We start from the raw sequence: 18,350 nt of genomic DNA, 5'->3' as shown, positions 1-18,350 counted from the left end.
GGCCACCGGAGCGATCCGTACGTATTTACCTACGCATGTATGTATGTATGTATGTATGTATGTGTATTGACCTTTCCGGTGGCATAAGTGGTTAGAGCGTCCGCCTCGGTATCGGAAGATCTTGGGTTCGAACCCCGTCCGAGTCATGCCAGAGACTAATAAAAATGTTACTAGCAGTTGCCTGACTGTGCGTTCAGCATTAAGAGGTCACTTTTAGGACTGGTCGGCCTGGTTTCAGGTGGTACATGATGCTGTATGTCTGCAGCATAGTGTCCCAGTGCTGAACATCGGTATGAACTGCCCCAATGCAGACATCGTAGCGATATGAGTGAAAACTTGTTAAAGGTACGTTACAAATCTAAGTCACAAACAGACACACACACTTACACACACACACACACACACACACTATTTTTTCTTTCTAAATATGCATGGTGCGCCAAATCTAAATTGTTTAAAATGATGCATATGCCATCATTCCTGTTCTCAAACTTTAACATAAATTATAATTCGTGCAAAACAGATTTAAAACAGAATATGCCCTAAATACTGTATGAAGAAGCTACATTAAGCGACAAGTCCTAAGATATGTATGTATGTATGTATGTATGTACGCTCGCACGCATTTACGTACGTATACGTGTGTGATTTGGATCTTAACGTATCTTTAACAATGTTTCAGTCATATCGCTACTCTGTCTGCAGTGTGGCAGTTTATACTAATGTCTAGCACTGGGGCATCATGCTCCAGACATGTAGCATGATGTCCCACCCAGTCACATTATCCTGACACCAGGCCGACCAGTCCTAACATTAACCTCTTTATGCTGAGCGCCAAGCGAGGCACCTGTTAGTACCATTTTTATAAATCTTTGGTATCACTCGGACGGGGATGGATACCCACGACCTCCCGCATCATGGTTGACGTTCTAACCACAAGACCACCGAAGCGGTTAGTACGTATGTACATATGTATGTATGTATGTATGTGTTGACCTTTCCGGTGGCATAGGTGGTTAGAGCGTTCGCCTCGGTATCGGAAGATCTCGGGTTCGAACCCCATCCGAGTCATACCAAAGATTAACAAAAATGTTACTAGCAGCTGCCTGACTGCGTTCAGCACTAAGAGGTCACTTTTAGGACTGGTCGGCCTGGTTTCAGGTGGTACATGATTCTATATGTCTGCAGCATAATGTCCCAGCGCTGAACATCAGTATGAACTGCCACAATGCAGACATCGTAGCGATATGAGTGAAAACTTGTTAAAGGTACGTTACAAATCTAAGTCACACACACACACACACACACACACACACAGACACACACACACACTACTGAACCACGCCGGTTACTCCCTTCTGAGTCAATTAAATACAATTGCACGCTCTATTTTTTCAATTTTGCGTATATATATATATATATATATATATATATATATATATGTTAAGATGTATTTGATTTTTGGTGTGTGCATTAGTACGGCTATAGTGACAGAGGGTCATACTCAAAGGGGTAATTTTTTAATATGTAGATGGTTCATTATACAACTAGTCATATCCGGCCGGTTTAGTATGCAACAGTTGAAAAATGAACCTCGGCTGTTGGAAACTGAACCTCGGCCACGTTTTCAACGGGGATCCAAATTTAATCTTACACAGAAGTTGCTGAGGTCTGTCATTACAGAAGCTTACAAGAGTTACGTCCCATATACTACTCAAAGTTGAAAGGTGAAACTCGTTGATACTTTCAAAATGCCCCAGAGGACACAGCATGCATAGGTCGATTTTTTTTTAACCCCTCACATAAAAAACCAACCCGCAAAACAAATATGAATTTTGTCTTCAAAATTTGGAAATGAGTGAGGAAAATGTTGTAAACCTGAAATGTGTCGCTTTTGCTCGCCTGAATTACAGTTCCGTCTTTTTTTTAAAATCTAATATATGGACCAGTGAATATAGGAACTAAATGAAATAAATTGCATGTTTTATGTTTAATAATACAAATAATAACGTTTAAGTATTTTTTATTTATATAAATATAGCGTCATCTATTTGAAAATATGATACAGTATATATTTAGACCTGAGCAAGTGCCAGGTCTATATTTATATAATTGCAATATGCCATTAAATTCAGCCATTTTTTTTCTCTCACATCGGTAGCCTAGATTTTCCTTTTCTTAAACTAGTGCGAGTTTCCTCTGACCCTTGTCACCCCATTTTTGATATTTATATATAGATACTTAATATTTATATATTACACCCAACATAGATGTCCAAATATCAAAAATGGGGTGACAAGGGTCAGAGGAAACTGACTATTCTTAAACATGCCTATCGCAATGTATTTTGATAGTTTTACACGTGAATCATTTCCCACTAATACAGTAGTGAAGTCCATTCTACGACGAATAACCCACTGTTGATCGACCAATATGTCGCCAGATGACCTACTTTTGGGCATCTGACCCAGTTAAGGGAAAATCGGTGAACGTTAATATGAATGCCTGTACTGAGTGGATGCCAAATCTTACAAGCCTTCATAAACAATATAAACGACTGCTATTGTTTGCTTGATTGTTTATTTCGTGTGTAACACGCGTCAACACTGGAAAAGTTATATAGTGCCGAGACAGTGGAAGTAAAATGCATTGCGAATATACAGGAAACCATGCGTTTTATTAACAATCGTACATAGCATGAAGTACATGTCACATTTGTTCTTCCGTTTATTCCATTGCATGTATTGCCTTTATCTTTTGTTGTATATACCTTTTAGAGAATTGTAACATTTGCACTCGTTATATTTCGTTTTAAAATTTGTTTGGAAAGGTTTAACTCCCTAAAGTGTTTGTGCAATTCTTCATTTTTATATTTTGAACTTTTTTTTTAGTTGGCAACATATATCCACTGTTGTGCTGAGACACCGTGAAACAACACACACACACACAGAGCTGCAAGATTTTAAGTTTTTTGCATCATATATTTGTTTTTGAGCACATTTCTGCGAGTTATAGTGTACCGGGTCATTGACCGTTGTGGAGATTTTGGAATTACCCCATGTATGGTTAGTGCAGGGAAGTTAGTTAAGAAAATTAGGTTGGTCCTAAACAGTCTGCATTGAAGTTGAAGAAATGGTAATGAAATACTAAAAAATATATTGAACTACACAGAATATTGTAGTTAACAAAATCAATTCCTCATGCAACGGAAAATAATCTATTTGTGGTTTCCATTCATTGATAACTCGATCTCTTTCCCCTTTCATACAATGGTCTCATCCACAACTTATTTGTACCACGTGATCAACATGTGCTGAAACAAGACTATCTCACATAAACACATTTGTACTGAGGAATTCATATTCTTACTGGTATGGCCTCTATAGAGAAGAAACGGCTGAAAGAAGACAAACTGAGATTAAAGAATTGGAAGCGATGGGGACCCTATCTTTCAGAAAGACAGTGGGGCACCGTAAGGGAAGATTATTCTGCGGACGGAAACTGGTAAGTCGACAATCGTGCGAACACACATTTTATCACCAAATAACATTTAACGATGTTTTTTGTTACTCTCTACATTGGCCCGAAACCATGGTTTGTGTTGTGAAGTATAGGTGGTTTCTCAACAGTATAAATATATTTCATGCTTTTGTGTTGTTATAGTTAATTTTAATGGTCTGTTTTAATCATTTATTGTCACCTTGTAATTCACATTTTTGTTTTAGTGTGTTTATGTTTCAGTTTTGTGTTGTTTATGCCACTAACTCAAGAGAGTTACCCCCCCCCCCCCGTCTGCCTTCAGTAAACTGACATTTTAAATGAATTCATATTACCCACCTAATACTGCTAATCTTTCAAGCGAAGTTGGGGTTGGCTTTTGTGCATGTGTTCCTTCTTCAGAGTATTGACATTTTTAATATAACAGTCTTTACTTACAATAAACCTACCCTCTATTTTTCAGTGAATGAATACTGCCAGACTCTTTAATTTTGGTGAAAAAATCACTTGTTTTAGGAAAAATATTGAACGGGCTTTGACCAGCTAACCAGGTATTTTTTTGTACATTGATGATATGCATCAATAAACCCATGTCTAATATACTAAACTGGAAGAAACATTACACGTCACCTTGACCCAGTTCCTTCATGAACTGGGATGCAGGCTTCTACAGGTCAAGGTTATATTATTTAGGATCCTGGGCCATGGCTATAATTTAAGCCACATCTTTGGTTGAATTTATCTTTTTTCAAGATATAATGTAATTTTCTGCACTCATATATATATATATATATATATATATATATATATATATATATATATATATATATATATATATACATACATACATACATATGCACTGTTGGAAAAAGTACGATACTTTTCATTTGTTTGTCTTTCATTGAATCAGTCCATCTGCTCATCGAGTCATCAATACTTCATCCTCACTTTTTAGAACTACTATAGTTTTGGACCTAGTTATAATGATGCACAAGGTCATAATATGTTGTGAGGGGGATTTTTGGTTATCAGATGGAGAGAGCTGTGAGGGGATTTTAGCTTACTAAATGGAGTGAGTTGTGAGGGGATTTTAGCTTACTAGATGGAGTGCATTGTGAGTGGATTTTAGTTTACTAGATGGTGTTGAGGGGATTTTAAGTTACTAAATAGAGTGAGTTTTGAGGGGATTTTACCATACTAAATGGAGTGAGTTCCTAACAGAGTCAGCACAAGACCAATAATTTCATTTATTAGGAGTCTGTGCTCTTAATGTAAGTATAGAAAAGAGTGAAAAGTAACAAGCTTTATAAACTATTCAACAAATAATTTATTTCCCTTGAATACAAAGTGAAAACTAGAGAAAGAACTTATGGTATTGCGAATTAAATCCTAAAATAATTCTAGAATTACAGACACAAGTTATAATAATGTAAAGTTCTGAATAAACTTTTATTAGAAATCCAAATTAAGTCAAATGCTGAAGATGTTCATGTGCCTGTGTTGGCCTGTATTGTGTTGTTGTACCAACAGTCTTTTGTTGAAACACAGTAATATAATTCCAGGTTTGAATTCTCTATAAATCTCGTGAATGTCACTGTCCAAGATTATTAATTTTTTATGAGAATTCTGTGTTTCCAGCGAAAATAATCACTGAATTAAATGATTTGAAGAAATAAATTCCAGTCCAAAAGAACTTCTGCACACAACAATAATACAGATTGGTTCTGCTAGATCTTAAGTACAAATGAATAATCTTTCCAATGACAAGATTGTATAGTCCTCTGCTAGACCTCTGGTCACAATTAACATTTTCTAAAAAAAACATTATCTAATGGAAAATAACCTTCTAGAAAGTTCTTATGTTTACAATTTAAAATGATAGTTATTATTAGAAGTTCTTAATGTTTACAAAATAAAATGTTATTATTAGAAAGTCTGTTATTAAAATTATAATACATAACCTGACAATGCCAGGTACAACAGGTAAATTGTAGGGGAATCCAGTAACCTAGACCCAGACCTAGGCTCATACACATAGAGAACATTTTAGATATGTAGCTGTTTAAAGAATAAAATTAGAAAAAATCAATAATTCAGGTCAAGTAGAAAATAAACGATTTTGGAAAAGGTGAAGTCCAACATACAATGTTACATTAAAATAGCATATAATTAAATTTATAAAAAAAAAACCTAACAAACAAAGAATGCAAATTAAATATACATAACACTTTAGCTGACAAATATGTTTTAATAATTTTGATTACTTTTGGGGCACCAATTGAGTGCACTTGGTTGCCCATCCATTGACATTTGCTGCTTGTCCATCGATTGACATCTGCTTGCCTGTCCATCAATTGATATTTGCTTATTTAGCAATAAAACTTTCTGATGATATAAGAGATTTTCATGAAATTTTGTTCATTTGTATATCATGCCTAAATGGTAGATCACCTCCATAGCTCCATTCCCTGCCACAAAGTTGAGGTCACAGCAGTGTAAATTATCATTGTCCAGAGTATAACTTTTCAACCACTAAAGGTATCTTAATGAAATGTTTGCTCCCATATATATCAGGGCTAGATTGTGTCATGCACTATAACTAAAGTTCAGGGTCACAGCAGTGTAAATTATCATTGTCCAGAGTATAACTTTTCAACCACTAAAGATATCTTAATGAAATGTTTGCTCCAGTATATATCAAGGCTAGATTGTGTCATGCACTATAACTAAAGTTCAAGGTCAGACCAAGAGAACATATAAGTCAGTGACTGCTGGCCATATTAAGAATATGACTCTTCAACAACTGAAGGTACATGTATTGTAATGAAACTTTAGCCTGTTTTTATATATATATATATATATATATATATATATATATATATATATATATATATATATATATATATATAATACAAATCATGGCAAATAACAGTCTTTTCAAGTGCACTGGATCCAGCAAGGGATCATGTTTGTCAGGGATTGATTAAGATAAATGTAATAAACTGATTTCAGTGTTCTTGTTATAAACCAAGCAGTTTAAACATAGAAGACTAGAAAAAGACAGCCATTCACAAATAAAATTACCTTTTTGCAGCCAGCGTGTTCTCTTTTCAATGATTCTCAAAATTTGCTTATTAGTCACCCAATAACCTTTAATTACAACCATAACAATGAAATATCCGGGACATAATTTGCACATAATAAATTTACATAAATAACAGATGATGCTATGGCTCATCGATTTCTAGGTCAATATAAAATATCTTTCAGCATCAGCAACAAGTCATAGTCATGTCAAGTTTTACAAAGACAATGGTTTGTCTGTTTTATTTGTTTGTCTTGTCTGTGTTTTGTATTTGCCTTTGAAAAAGACACATTAAGAGTCGAAAGCGCTTAGGAAAGCTAGATACTAGTTTTGCATTTCTGCACTGCTCGTAGTCAGTTTATATATATATATATATATATATATATATATATATATATATATATATATAAGTTTGCCCAGATCCACATCTTATGCAAAGTAAAGTCCCAAGCTGCAAGGTCAACAGTGTTTGTAGGTAAAAGGTCACATGGGTATGACATGTGCCATTTACAGTATTCTAAAGGACCCCATTGTTTTTACCTGATTAGTGCCTATTACCACTTGAAGAAGGGACACAACTTAAGTTCTGGACTTCATTGAAGTTCACTGTTTTGGATGGACTGAAAGGAGCTAATATCATGAGTTTGTTCATGGTTAAGTTTATCTTATTGTTATAGTGGTTGTATTTTCATAATTTGTGCATCATATCCTACTGTGAGCCAAGTGAGATGTTTAAGAGTGATGTGTGTTTATGAATAGAAAAGTTGGCTGTGTAATGAATATTTCCCACTTCATGAACTTTTGTTAAATATTTAAGTTTAGGTATTTATCAGGCACTGTTTGTCATAGAGACATTGAATTTTATAACTGAATGAATCTTAGTGAGTTTTATACCGCCAACACAAGAGAATGCTTCAGTAATTTACGTTGTTAGGCTTTTACTGTTTTAGGATGCACTGCAGCATACCTTTTTTCTTGTGCGCCATGATGCCTGTTTCTGGTACTAGGCCTGGGGTGAGCTTGGTGGGTGGACCGTTTACTTGGCATCATGCATCTCCTTGTCCAACCATTTCCATTCTCCATTGTTTACAACTGATGGAGTAGTTAATTAGGATGCTTCTGTAATCCTTATGATTAAACAAAAGGTTAAAAAAAAGCCTGTTCTGTAACACTTGACCCACCTGTCCATTAAGAATATAAAGTGAATGACTAATGAAAAGTTTACTTTCAGATTAATGCTGTATGTTTTGAAAGTTAGCCTGGTTGACAAATCTTGTCCAATAGTTTCCAATAGGCTTTGCTAGTTGTTAGGTAATTTTTTAATAACATTGGTGTAGTTGGTCACTCTAAATTCAGGTGGATCAGCAAATGAATTTTTAAAAAGGGCAATATCCAAGGATGCACCAAATTATACTGATTAGTTGCAGCATTGTTTTCTTAAGGCACATCTGAACTGGTAAACACAGAACCTTCCATTAAATAAATTTAATAAATTCACTGTTCACCAAATATATTTAAAAGAGGGACCAAGGAAGAAGAGAGATATGCCTAATTAGATTTGGAAATCTCTTGCATATATTTACGGTGAATTTTCACTTGTGATCAGTTAACAAGCTTAGATTTCCATTCAAGTATTTACTGAATCTTCATCTATATTTTGCTGATGAAAGAAAGAAAAAAGAAGGTTAACACTGAAAGGTCATCTAAAGGTGTTTACTTCTGCACCTTATTTTGTGTGGACTATATTCAAATAAAACATGAATTTTTGAAATTTATGAGTCAGTGACTTCCCTTGAATATTTTATAATTTTACAATAATAATAATAGTAATAATTAATAAAAAAGAAGGTACCCTTTATAATCATGAGAGTCACATTTTAAATGTCTGTATAGTATGATACTAACCATATTCTTTTTAGATCCTGCAGGAAAACATTATCTTTGCCATTGCATTAATTGTTAAAGTTGAATTCCTGGGCACTAGACTTGTTAAACTTTTGCTTTGAAGGTTGGTCATTTTTGATGTATATTTAATGCTTCAGTGACTTTGATTGATGTGTTTAAATTTAGATCTTAGACACCATGGAACAGTACAGTAATAAAGCGTGTTATTATGATGCATCTCATTAATATAATTAAGTTGAGGGTATGTCATTGTGTTCTAAATGTAACATTTTCCCTTTGAATAACTGCTAGCTTACCTTGCCATAGGGCCAAGAGATTTATTGTGCATTGTCCATTATCCATGGTGCATAGTCTAATGGGCATCTGTCAACAGTTTCTTTTCAAAATCATTGTTATGAAGTGGACCAAATTTTTCTGAAAGCAAATTTGCATTGATTTCTTTTTAATTCTTAAAATCACTGCTTCAAATGTAAAACCTTTAAATGACCTCTGTTCAAAATATGCTCAGAAGAATTTCACTAAATTGAACAGAAAGCATACTATCATAAATACCTTCGAAGTTCTTACAAATTATGCAGATCTGCTGTCAAATATGGCTTCTGTTACTAAAAATAGATAAACCTTGAAATGACCTCTGTTCAAAATATGCTCAGAAGAATTTCACTAAATTGAACAGAAAGCATACTATCATAAATACCTTCAAAGTTCTTACAAATTATGCAGATCTGCTGTCAAATATGGCTTCTGTTACTAAAAATAGATAAACCTTGACATGACTTTATCCAAATGATAGTCACAATAAAATGTTACTACCATTAAAAAAAATATAATAGACTTGAAACTACCACATTAAGATTGCCAAAGAAAATTTGACTGAAGTTGACAGAAAGCATAATGGTTTTTCATTTTGTATCCTTGATATTGATTCATAATCAGAAAAATGTATGATTACTAGTGAGATAAATAATATCTCCTAAAAAACCACAACACAGCATTTGACCAAATCTTTACAAAAAGTATCAATGACATAAAATCTATTGAAAGTTCAAAATCGTGCTCTCAGATGAAAAATGATTTCACCATGATATCTTTAAATCTTTAACTACATATGACTGAACATTATAAATGGATTTCATGTGAGACAAAGAAGACATTTATTTTGGGGACAAAGGCGAATATCACATGTATGGAAACTTTGTAGAAGGTACATCTTGATTTGGGGTTAAAAGATCAAAGGTCATAGTTAGAGGCACACCAAGAAGGAAAATGATTTCCATAGAATAACTGAACTTCTATGCACAAACCATAACTAACTTTGTGGATTGCTTGCATCAGAGACAGGAAAAGTGCCTATATATCCTGGGGTCAATAGCTTAAAGATGAAGGCAACCATAACGTAATGAAGAAAAATGGATTAAATAAAATGACCTGAGTTCTGTGTCATTTACCATGACTAGGTTTTGTGGATGGCTTACATTTGTGACAAGGATGACACCATTTAATAAGGTGGAACTTATAGTATTGCTAGCAAAGACAAAATACACAAGTTCAGATGGTACCTGATTAACCATCCAGTCATATAGTTTTTTTCCAATTTTCACCTTGTCAGGTGCATAATGTACAATTTACAGTACATTTATTGAAGAAATTGTGATAATAAGCATCCTAATAATCCAGATTTCTTGACCAATGACCTTGTTATGTAGATGTCATGCAGCTAAGCAATCTAGGCCCATTTGTGTCTCTTGACTGTGTTATGTAGATATCATGCAGATAAGCAATCTAGGCCCATTTGCGTATCTTGACTTTGTTATGTAGATATCATGCAGCTAAGCAATCTAGGCCCATTTGTGCCTCTTGACTTTGTTATGTAGATATCATGCAGCTAAGCAATCTAGGCCCATTTATGTCTCTTGACTGTATTATGTAGATATCACGCAGCTAAGCAATCTAGGCCCATTTGTGTCTCTTGACTGTGTTATGTAGATGTCATGCAGGTAAGCAGCCTAGGCCCACTTGTGTCTCTTGACTGTTATGTAGATATCATGCAGCTAAGCAGTCTAGGCCCGTTTGTGACTCTTGATGTTTTATGTAAATATCATGCAGCTAATCAATCTAGGCCCATTTGTGTCTCTTGATTGTATTATGTAGATATCATGCAGGTAAGTAATCTAGGCCCATTTGCGTATCTTGACTTTGTTATGTAGATATAATGCAGCTAAGCAATCTAGGCCCATTTGCGTATCTTGACTTTGTTATGTAGATATCATGCAGCTAAGCAATCTAGGCCCATTTGTGTCTCTTGACTGTTATGTAGATATCATGCAGCTAAGCAATCTAGGCCGATTTGTGCCTCTTGACTGTTATGTAGATGTCATGCAGGTAAGCAATCTAGGCCCATTTGTGTCTCTTGAATGTGTTATGTAGATATCATGCAGCTAAGCAATCTAGGCCCATTTGCATATGTTAACTTTATTATGTAGATATCATGCAGCTAAGCAATCTAGGCCCATTTGTGTCTCTTGACTGTGTTATGTTGATGTCATGCAGGTAAGCAATCTTGGCATATTTGTGTCTCTTGACTGTTATGTAGATGTCATGCAGTTAAGCAATCTGGGCCCATTTGTGTCTCTTGAATGTGTTATGTAGATATCACGCAGCTAAGCAATCTAGGCCCATTTGTGTCTCTTGACCGTATTATGTAGATATCACGCAGCTAATCAATCTAGGTCCATTTGTGTCTCTTGACTGTGTTATGTAGATGTCATGCTGGTAAGCAGCCTAGGCCCACTTGTGTCTCTTGACTGTTATGTAGATATCATGCAGCTAAGCAATCTAGGCCCGTTTGTGTCTCTTGATGTTTTATGTAAACATCATACAGCTAATCAATCTAGGCCCATTTGTGTCTCTTGATTGTATTATGTAGATATCATGCAGGTAAGCAATCTAGGCCCATTTGTGTATCTTGACTGTTATGTAGATATCATGCAGCTAAGCAATCTAGGCCGATTTGTGCCTCTTGACTGTTATGTAGATGTCATGCAGGTAAGCAATCTAGGCCCATTTGTGTCTCTTGAATGTGTTATGTAGATATCATGCAGCTAAGCAATCTAGGCCCATTTGCATATGTTAACTTTATTATGTAGATATCATGCAGCTAAGCAATCTAGGCCCATTTGTGTCTCTTGACTGTGTTATGTTGATGTCATGCAGGTAAGCAATCTTGGCATATTTGTGTCTCTTGACTGTGTTATGTAGATATCATACAGCTAAGCAGTCTAGGCCCATGTGTGTCTCTTGATGTGTTACAGTAATGTTTCAGTTCCAGTTTACAGTAGAATCATTAATTGTAGTAAAGTGATACCTCTGTGTGAGCACTGCATCTTTATATGAAGGGTAGTCACTGGAGCCATTTTTTTGCCTGCATGTTGACAGCTCATATTTATAATGGCTGCCTTATAGATCACTTTTTGGTGCTAAAAGAAACTAGTCTGTTTCAGGAACAGGTTTATAATACCTTGTTTTTCCCCCCAAGATGTTATCTGTATTTTTGAGTAATGGTATACATGATAGAGGCCAAGGCTCTTGTAAAAGAAGAAAAAAATGCATGCTTTTGCATCATGTGCTGTTTTGCTGAGGATGGGTGGGTTTGTGCTGGCATTGACTGAAAGGGTTCTATTTAATACACAATAGCCTTTAACAGTCTGACAGAAACATTTTGGACTTCAAAACATGTGATTCATTTCCCAGTTTTACACATATTTTCTGTCTGATTATTTTGCATAGCTAGAGAATGAGAATGTTGAATGCTTGTAACATGATTTCTGTAGTGAGAAGAATACTGAAAGGGATGCAAGAAGTATGAGATTTGCTTACCTTTCTTTTACGACAGTAACTATTTAAGGATGCTTTGTTATAACATGAATAGGGATGTAACATGATCATGTTATAAAAGTAACCCCCTCCCATTTTCTTTCTTATTAAAGACATTGTTTCACCTCTACTCAAAACATCTGCAGTGCGTACAGATAAGAATTCAGTATAGTGTCAGAAACCTTCCAGAATGGATTGATGTTCTTTTGCTTTCCATATTTACCCACTGATTTGCAAGTATTCGTTTAGCTAGTGTCTATCTTAATCCTAGATTATGCAGGTAGTAAATTACATGTGGCTTTAAACAAAACAATAGCCTAGTTCCCATATATCAGATATAATGAGTCATTCGTGGCAAGACAATAATGTTAATTTGAATTATTTGGTTACTTTCAAAAAGTTATGAAAGTTTCACGATTTTAGAAAAGATATTGATATCTTATAAAAAAAAGAAGTGGGTAAACTTGTAATCTTTCTTTGAGTGGTAAAAGCTAATTACTTTGCTTGATGGCATTTGATGAGGACACCATTCTGCATCCACATATTTGGCATTTGATGAGGACACTATTCTGCATCCACATATTTGGCATTTGATGAGGACACCATTCTGCATCCACATATTTGGCATTTGATGAGGACATCATTCTGCATCCACATATTTGGCATTTGATGAGGACACCATTCTGCATCCACATATTTGGCATTTGATGAGGACACCATTCTGTATCCACATATTTGGCATTTCCAGTATTGGTCCTCAAGACTACCAAGTGATGAGTAGACATGATAATGTGCACCTTTTGTGAGTAAAAAGTGAAACATGAACAAGTCAAAGAATGAAGAAAATTAGGCTGCGGAATACTTAGAAATAGAAGACTGGTGCTTGAACATTCCTTTGAAGTGGCTTAACTTGCAAGCATTTCCTTATTTGATTTTTCACGTGTTTTTATTTACACATTAGTTTGAATATTGCAAGGATAATTGTAACAAAGGCTGTTGTTGTTGTTGTTATAGGGTTTAAAGCCATTTTCAGCACAAGATAGGCTATACATGGTGGCCAGTATTAATGGTGGAGGAAGAACCCGGGAAAACCCCGGAAAGAACCACCAACCCATGAGAAGCTACTGGCAAGCTTTCTCTCATATACGCACATTGGCTGAACCTGAGACTCAAACCCACAGACAGAGGTGAGATGGCAGTGATCCGCGATGGAGAGTGCTTTCAGATGAAGCACATATGGTTTTTCTCAGTGGCGCATTTTAGGTTGACCTGTTTTAATGTGCTTTGGTTTATGCCATACTGTGCATGCCTGATACCTGTGCTCAGTTTTGACTGGACCCATTAAGATACCTCTAGAAGGCCAAAAAGACAGGTCATTTTGATGATTTTTCCAATTATTTGTAAATAAGGGACAAAAACAAATTATTGACAACATAAATGAAACACATCAGCATTTCAGCTAGTCAAAATTTATTGCTTCTTTGCCATGTGCTAAGCATACAGAATTTATTATATCTAAATAAAATCGGCTTGTACTCGGCCTACAATATTGAATGTTTGCCATGTGCTCAGCCATTCACAATTTATTATATCCTTGGCATGTGCTCAGTATGCAGAATTTGTTGGTGTGGTGGTTGTGTTTTATTTTTGATTACCATTAATGGTTGGTTATCGATGTCTAAGGGATGATCAACTGCTGTGTTATAGCGTGGGTTGAGAAAATATTAAAGTTATTAAATTTATGGCTGGAATAAATGGAATCTGAGCAGAGATATTGAATAGAACAACATGAAGTCCTGTGTGTAGAATATAACAATTTAATCAATCAGACAACAAAATAAAACTGTGCAAGACCAATGGTAAAATACACTTCTGCTAGAAAATAAAATGAAATTAGCAGTTCTGTTTACTTATATATCACAAATTTTTATCTTGAATCCAGTTAGCATTTCAAACTTAATTGTCCATCACGTCTGAGTAACCTGATCTTGTTGCTGCCACCCTCCAGAATGAACTTGGCTTGTCAGTTGGAGTTGACTTGTCCAGCTACACTCTTTTTCCCCTTGTCTTCCATCATAGTTCAAGTGTGCTTTCTATAAGCTGCCAGGGAATCCTTTCTATTCAGTGTGAAATCTTTCTGTTAGATGTTCTGATGTGGAAGCTATTTTCCTGATAAATGAAGTAAATGTGGCCTGACACTGTTCTCTGCGTAACTTCCTGGAATGAACTAATTTTCCATCTCTTGTCCCATTCTTTGTGTAGCCTTGATGCTAACTGCTAACTTGGTTTCAGGTCATGACCTTGCATACCATATCACAACTTGTTTGCATACCACCTCTTCAAAAGACATCACATATTATAGGAAATGAGATACTAATTGATCAGTACTGCTTTTTGGCTATTAGGCCCTGCAGTTTGAACTGTTCATCATTATCTTTACTAATGTCAGACACATGTACACATACAGTTAACAATATATATAACTGATTCGTTGGTTAAGAGAAATCACATCTTAGTAATAATTAAATTAATGACATTATTTGCAACTAACAGTGCATTGGAATAAACAGCATACAAACTGAATAATAATCAGTTCCTAGCATACAAAATTCCAGTGACATTTAAACAAATAAATTCAAACAATTATTTTAAGACTCATATCAAGGAAATATAATGTAGAAAATCAAGACACTGTACCTTGCTCTCTTTTCCCCATTTACAGAATAGTCTCTTTACACCTTTGGTTATGTGTCCCACAAGACTTCCATTACATGTGCCTTGGACGGTTTTTATTAGAGAATACTTGCTATTCTTCTCAGAGCTAAGATTTTGGCTCTTGCAAAACTGAGTCTTGTTTTATCGGTTAAAACATTTTAAAAAAACATGAAACTTCACCTGGAAACACACTCCAAACCGTTAACTTATCCAATCAGAATTTAGGTTCTTTTAAGTACCATTATTAACAGATGGACCACTCCGGTGGCCTAGTGGTTAGAGCGTCTGTCTCGGATGTGGGAGGTCGTGGGTTCGATCCTTGGCTGAGTCATACCAAAGACTTACAAAAATGGTACTAACAGCTGCCTCGCTTGGTGCTCAGCATGAAGAGGTTAGTGTTAGGACTGGTCGGCCTGGTGTCAGGATAATGTGACTGGGTGGGACATTATGCTATATGTCTGCGGCATGATGCCCCAGTGCTAGACATCAATATAAACTGCCACACGAAAGACATCATAGAGATATGACTGAAAGATTGTTAAAGCTACGTTAAAAATTCCAAATCTCACACACAAACACACATTAACAGATGCCCCTCCAGAACTTGGGAAAGTTTTGTATTTTCCCCATTTCCCTTAATAAACTGATCTATGCCAATTTTCAACTTATGATATTTCAGCAAGTACAAATGCTGTTTCACCAACATTTCAAAACTAGGCAGTTTTGATAAATAAAACCACCTTCTTATGACCAAGAAAATTGGAACATAATTGGAATTATTGCTAGAGTAAAATTGAATAAAAATACTTCATAGATGTCTCTAATAGCAAAACAGATTGTACAATTGTAAACAATGCTGAATTATCTTACATTAGTAGAGCAATTAAGAGGTTTTTGAATCAGTTGATATAGACTGGGTTTGCTGTCCAAACTTTAACGTTCTCATTAATGACATGTAGGTTTCCTGAGACAGTGACCAATCATTTGTTAAGTTTAATTATTACTCTGCTGAATTATGCCCACCATTTTAGCTAAGGCATAAAGTCTCAAATCAGCCATGAAAGTATGACAGAAATGTTCAATATCGAAAGTAAGCCAGCCTGCCTAAGATTAATGTAATAATTTGCTTTTTAAAAGTTAACAACCTCAGTGCAAATAAGCCACCTAATATATTTAGTGCATATCTCATATGAATTTAGTAAGATGCAGTCCTCTGTGATTATGTCATGAACAATTCTTGAATTATCCATCAATTGTTCTAGAATACTTTTCATGAACCATTCATAAAATGCACATAAACATTTCATGAGCAGTTCTTGAACATAAAATGGCCGAATTTTCAAGAACAATTTTGGCTAAATTTTTTAACATAAGTGCTTGAACAGTTCATGAACATTTTTTTAATATAGATTGTTCTTGAAAATTTGGCCATTTAATATTCATGAACTGCTTATGAAATGTTCAGGTGCATTTTATTAATATTTCATGAACAAGTGTTACAAAAGAATTCGTGAATAATTCCAGAATTGTTCATATCTGTCACAGTGAATCACAGTTCAGGTATAAGATCACATTAAATGTTCATGAACACCTCAGTTATTGATCAGAACCAATATTCTGATAGAAACTTTTGAACATTTTATAAATACACCTAAAGTAGATACTTAAACACAATTATGCAGTTAATGATTGAACTGACATAAAACAAACATAGAAACAAATTTTTCATTTCTTTAATACTGCTATTTGCTTGGCAGGAAAAAATGTTGCTGTTTAGACAACTTTACTGTCCTGTTTTGTAACATTTTCTGATGGCTCACTGACCACTTTATGCCTTTCAACCTTTTGGATATATTCAATTTTTTTTTAATGAACAGTGTGCAATTGTAGAACATTTTCTTAGAATTACCTGCTCAAGGATGTTAAATTTCACATCATCCAGGCATGACCACACAGTGTCCCCACTTTTCATGTTTTTTCCCCCTGTACAACGGCAGTTGATTAGATCGACAGACGTAAATATTGTAAAGGTTGCTCTCTTGATGATATCATTTATATCTCTCTCAGTATTGGCTGACAAATGCTGTAATTTCTTTATACAATTATCCAGCTGACTATTCTCTTCATGTTGACTTTTTGCGTTCAAATCTTGCATGGTCGATTCCTCAAATGTTTCTGCACATTTTTTTAAGTTTCTTTCTCACACTTCATAGCTCAGTTCTGAGAGCCTCCACCTCATCTTCCAATTTTCATATGTGCTTCAGTGTACTAGGAAAAGAGAAGAAAAACAAATTACATCTTTAAAAAATTTACTTTTTGCCATTATGAACTGGTGGATAATGGAGTGTCCAAGATATAGGTGAAACAATACACCTGTGCCATGTATCAATACAATTCACGATACACTGCCTACGATACGATACATTATCAATTCTCAGTTTAAAGAATAAAAAGGCAAATTAATAATTATTCATGACTGCTGAAGATTAAAGTAACTTTCATTGGGTAGATTTCATTTTATATAGATTCTTCAGATCTTGTATCAATATGTTTATCGATATGGCTAAAGTATCGATGCATTGATATATCAATGAATTGTTTCACCCCTAGTCCAAAATCAGGTCATTTAACTAGTCCGAGTTATTGCATTTTTTTTTATGGCTGGTGGGAGAAAGGCACTTCAATTAATCTTTTATGCATGGTGGGGATAATAAAAACTTCTTTTATTGTTGCAATGAAAGAGGAAAATAAAATCTAATTGTTGAAGGGATTCTTTAAAAAAAAGCAAACAAAAGGGCCTGACTTGGTCTCTCATCCTCCTCTACTCCATTTGTTTTCTGGAATTGACTTGACCACAAGTATGTTCTATATAGTCATAAATTGTAGTTCAGATGCATTATACACCCACTTGACAATCTCATGACAAATGCTGCATGTTGAATAGGAAATGACAACTTTATCTTAACCCTTCCAGAGCACCTGATTGCATTAAAGGTTTTTTTTAGTGGGAGTTTTTGTCCTAATCTTACGACAGTTTAAATGTTTTGCACCCCTCCCCCAAACTTCTTGTAGCCCAGACTGACCTTCCGGATTAAATCATTGTCCATTAGGTTGCTATAAAATTATGATTAAAAGAATTAATATAAATTCAACCCTTTCTTTGACCAGTTTAAATTTTGCACCAAAAATTATATGTAGACCACATTTACCACACTCTTTTTACTTAAAATAAAACCTGCATCCATTAAAAATTGTTGCAATTTATAGTAAAGAA

The 18,350-nt window shown here is 34.9% G+C and overlaps 1 protein-coding gene across 1 annotated transcript in view; it reads left to right on the top strand.

The window, feature by feature from the left end:
* Nucleotides 1–3,317: 3,317 nt before the first annotated feature.
* Nucleotides 3,318–18,350, top strand: part of LOC149775720 (uncharacterized) — a 149,621-nt gene continuing 134,588 nt past the window's right edge. Inside the window, exon 1 of the mRNA XM_089944021.1 lies at nucleotides 3,318–3,504. Coding sequence (XP_089800147.1) covers nucleotides 3,374–3,504 — 131 coding nt within the window. The 5' untranslated portion in view covers nucleotides 3,318–3,373. The remainder of the gene's footprint in view (nucleotides 3,505–18,350) is intronic.

This window comes from Sinohyriopsis cumingii, chromosome 19 (genome assembly GCF_028554795.1).
Source record: "Sinohyriopsis cumingii isolate HCF-2022 chromosome 19, ASM2855479v2, whole genome shotgun sequence".
Taxonomy (NCBI): Eukaryota; Metazoa; Mollusca; class Bivalvia; order Unionida; family Unionidae; genus Sinohyriopsis; species Sinohyriopsis cumingii.
Note: the sequence above shows the minus strand (reverse complement) of the source record. Positions and strands in the feature narration are given on the sequence as shown.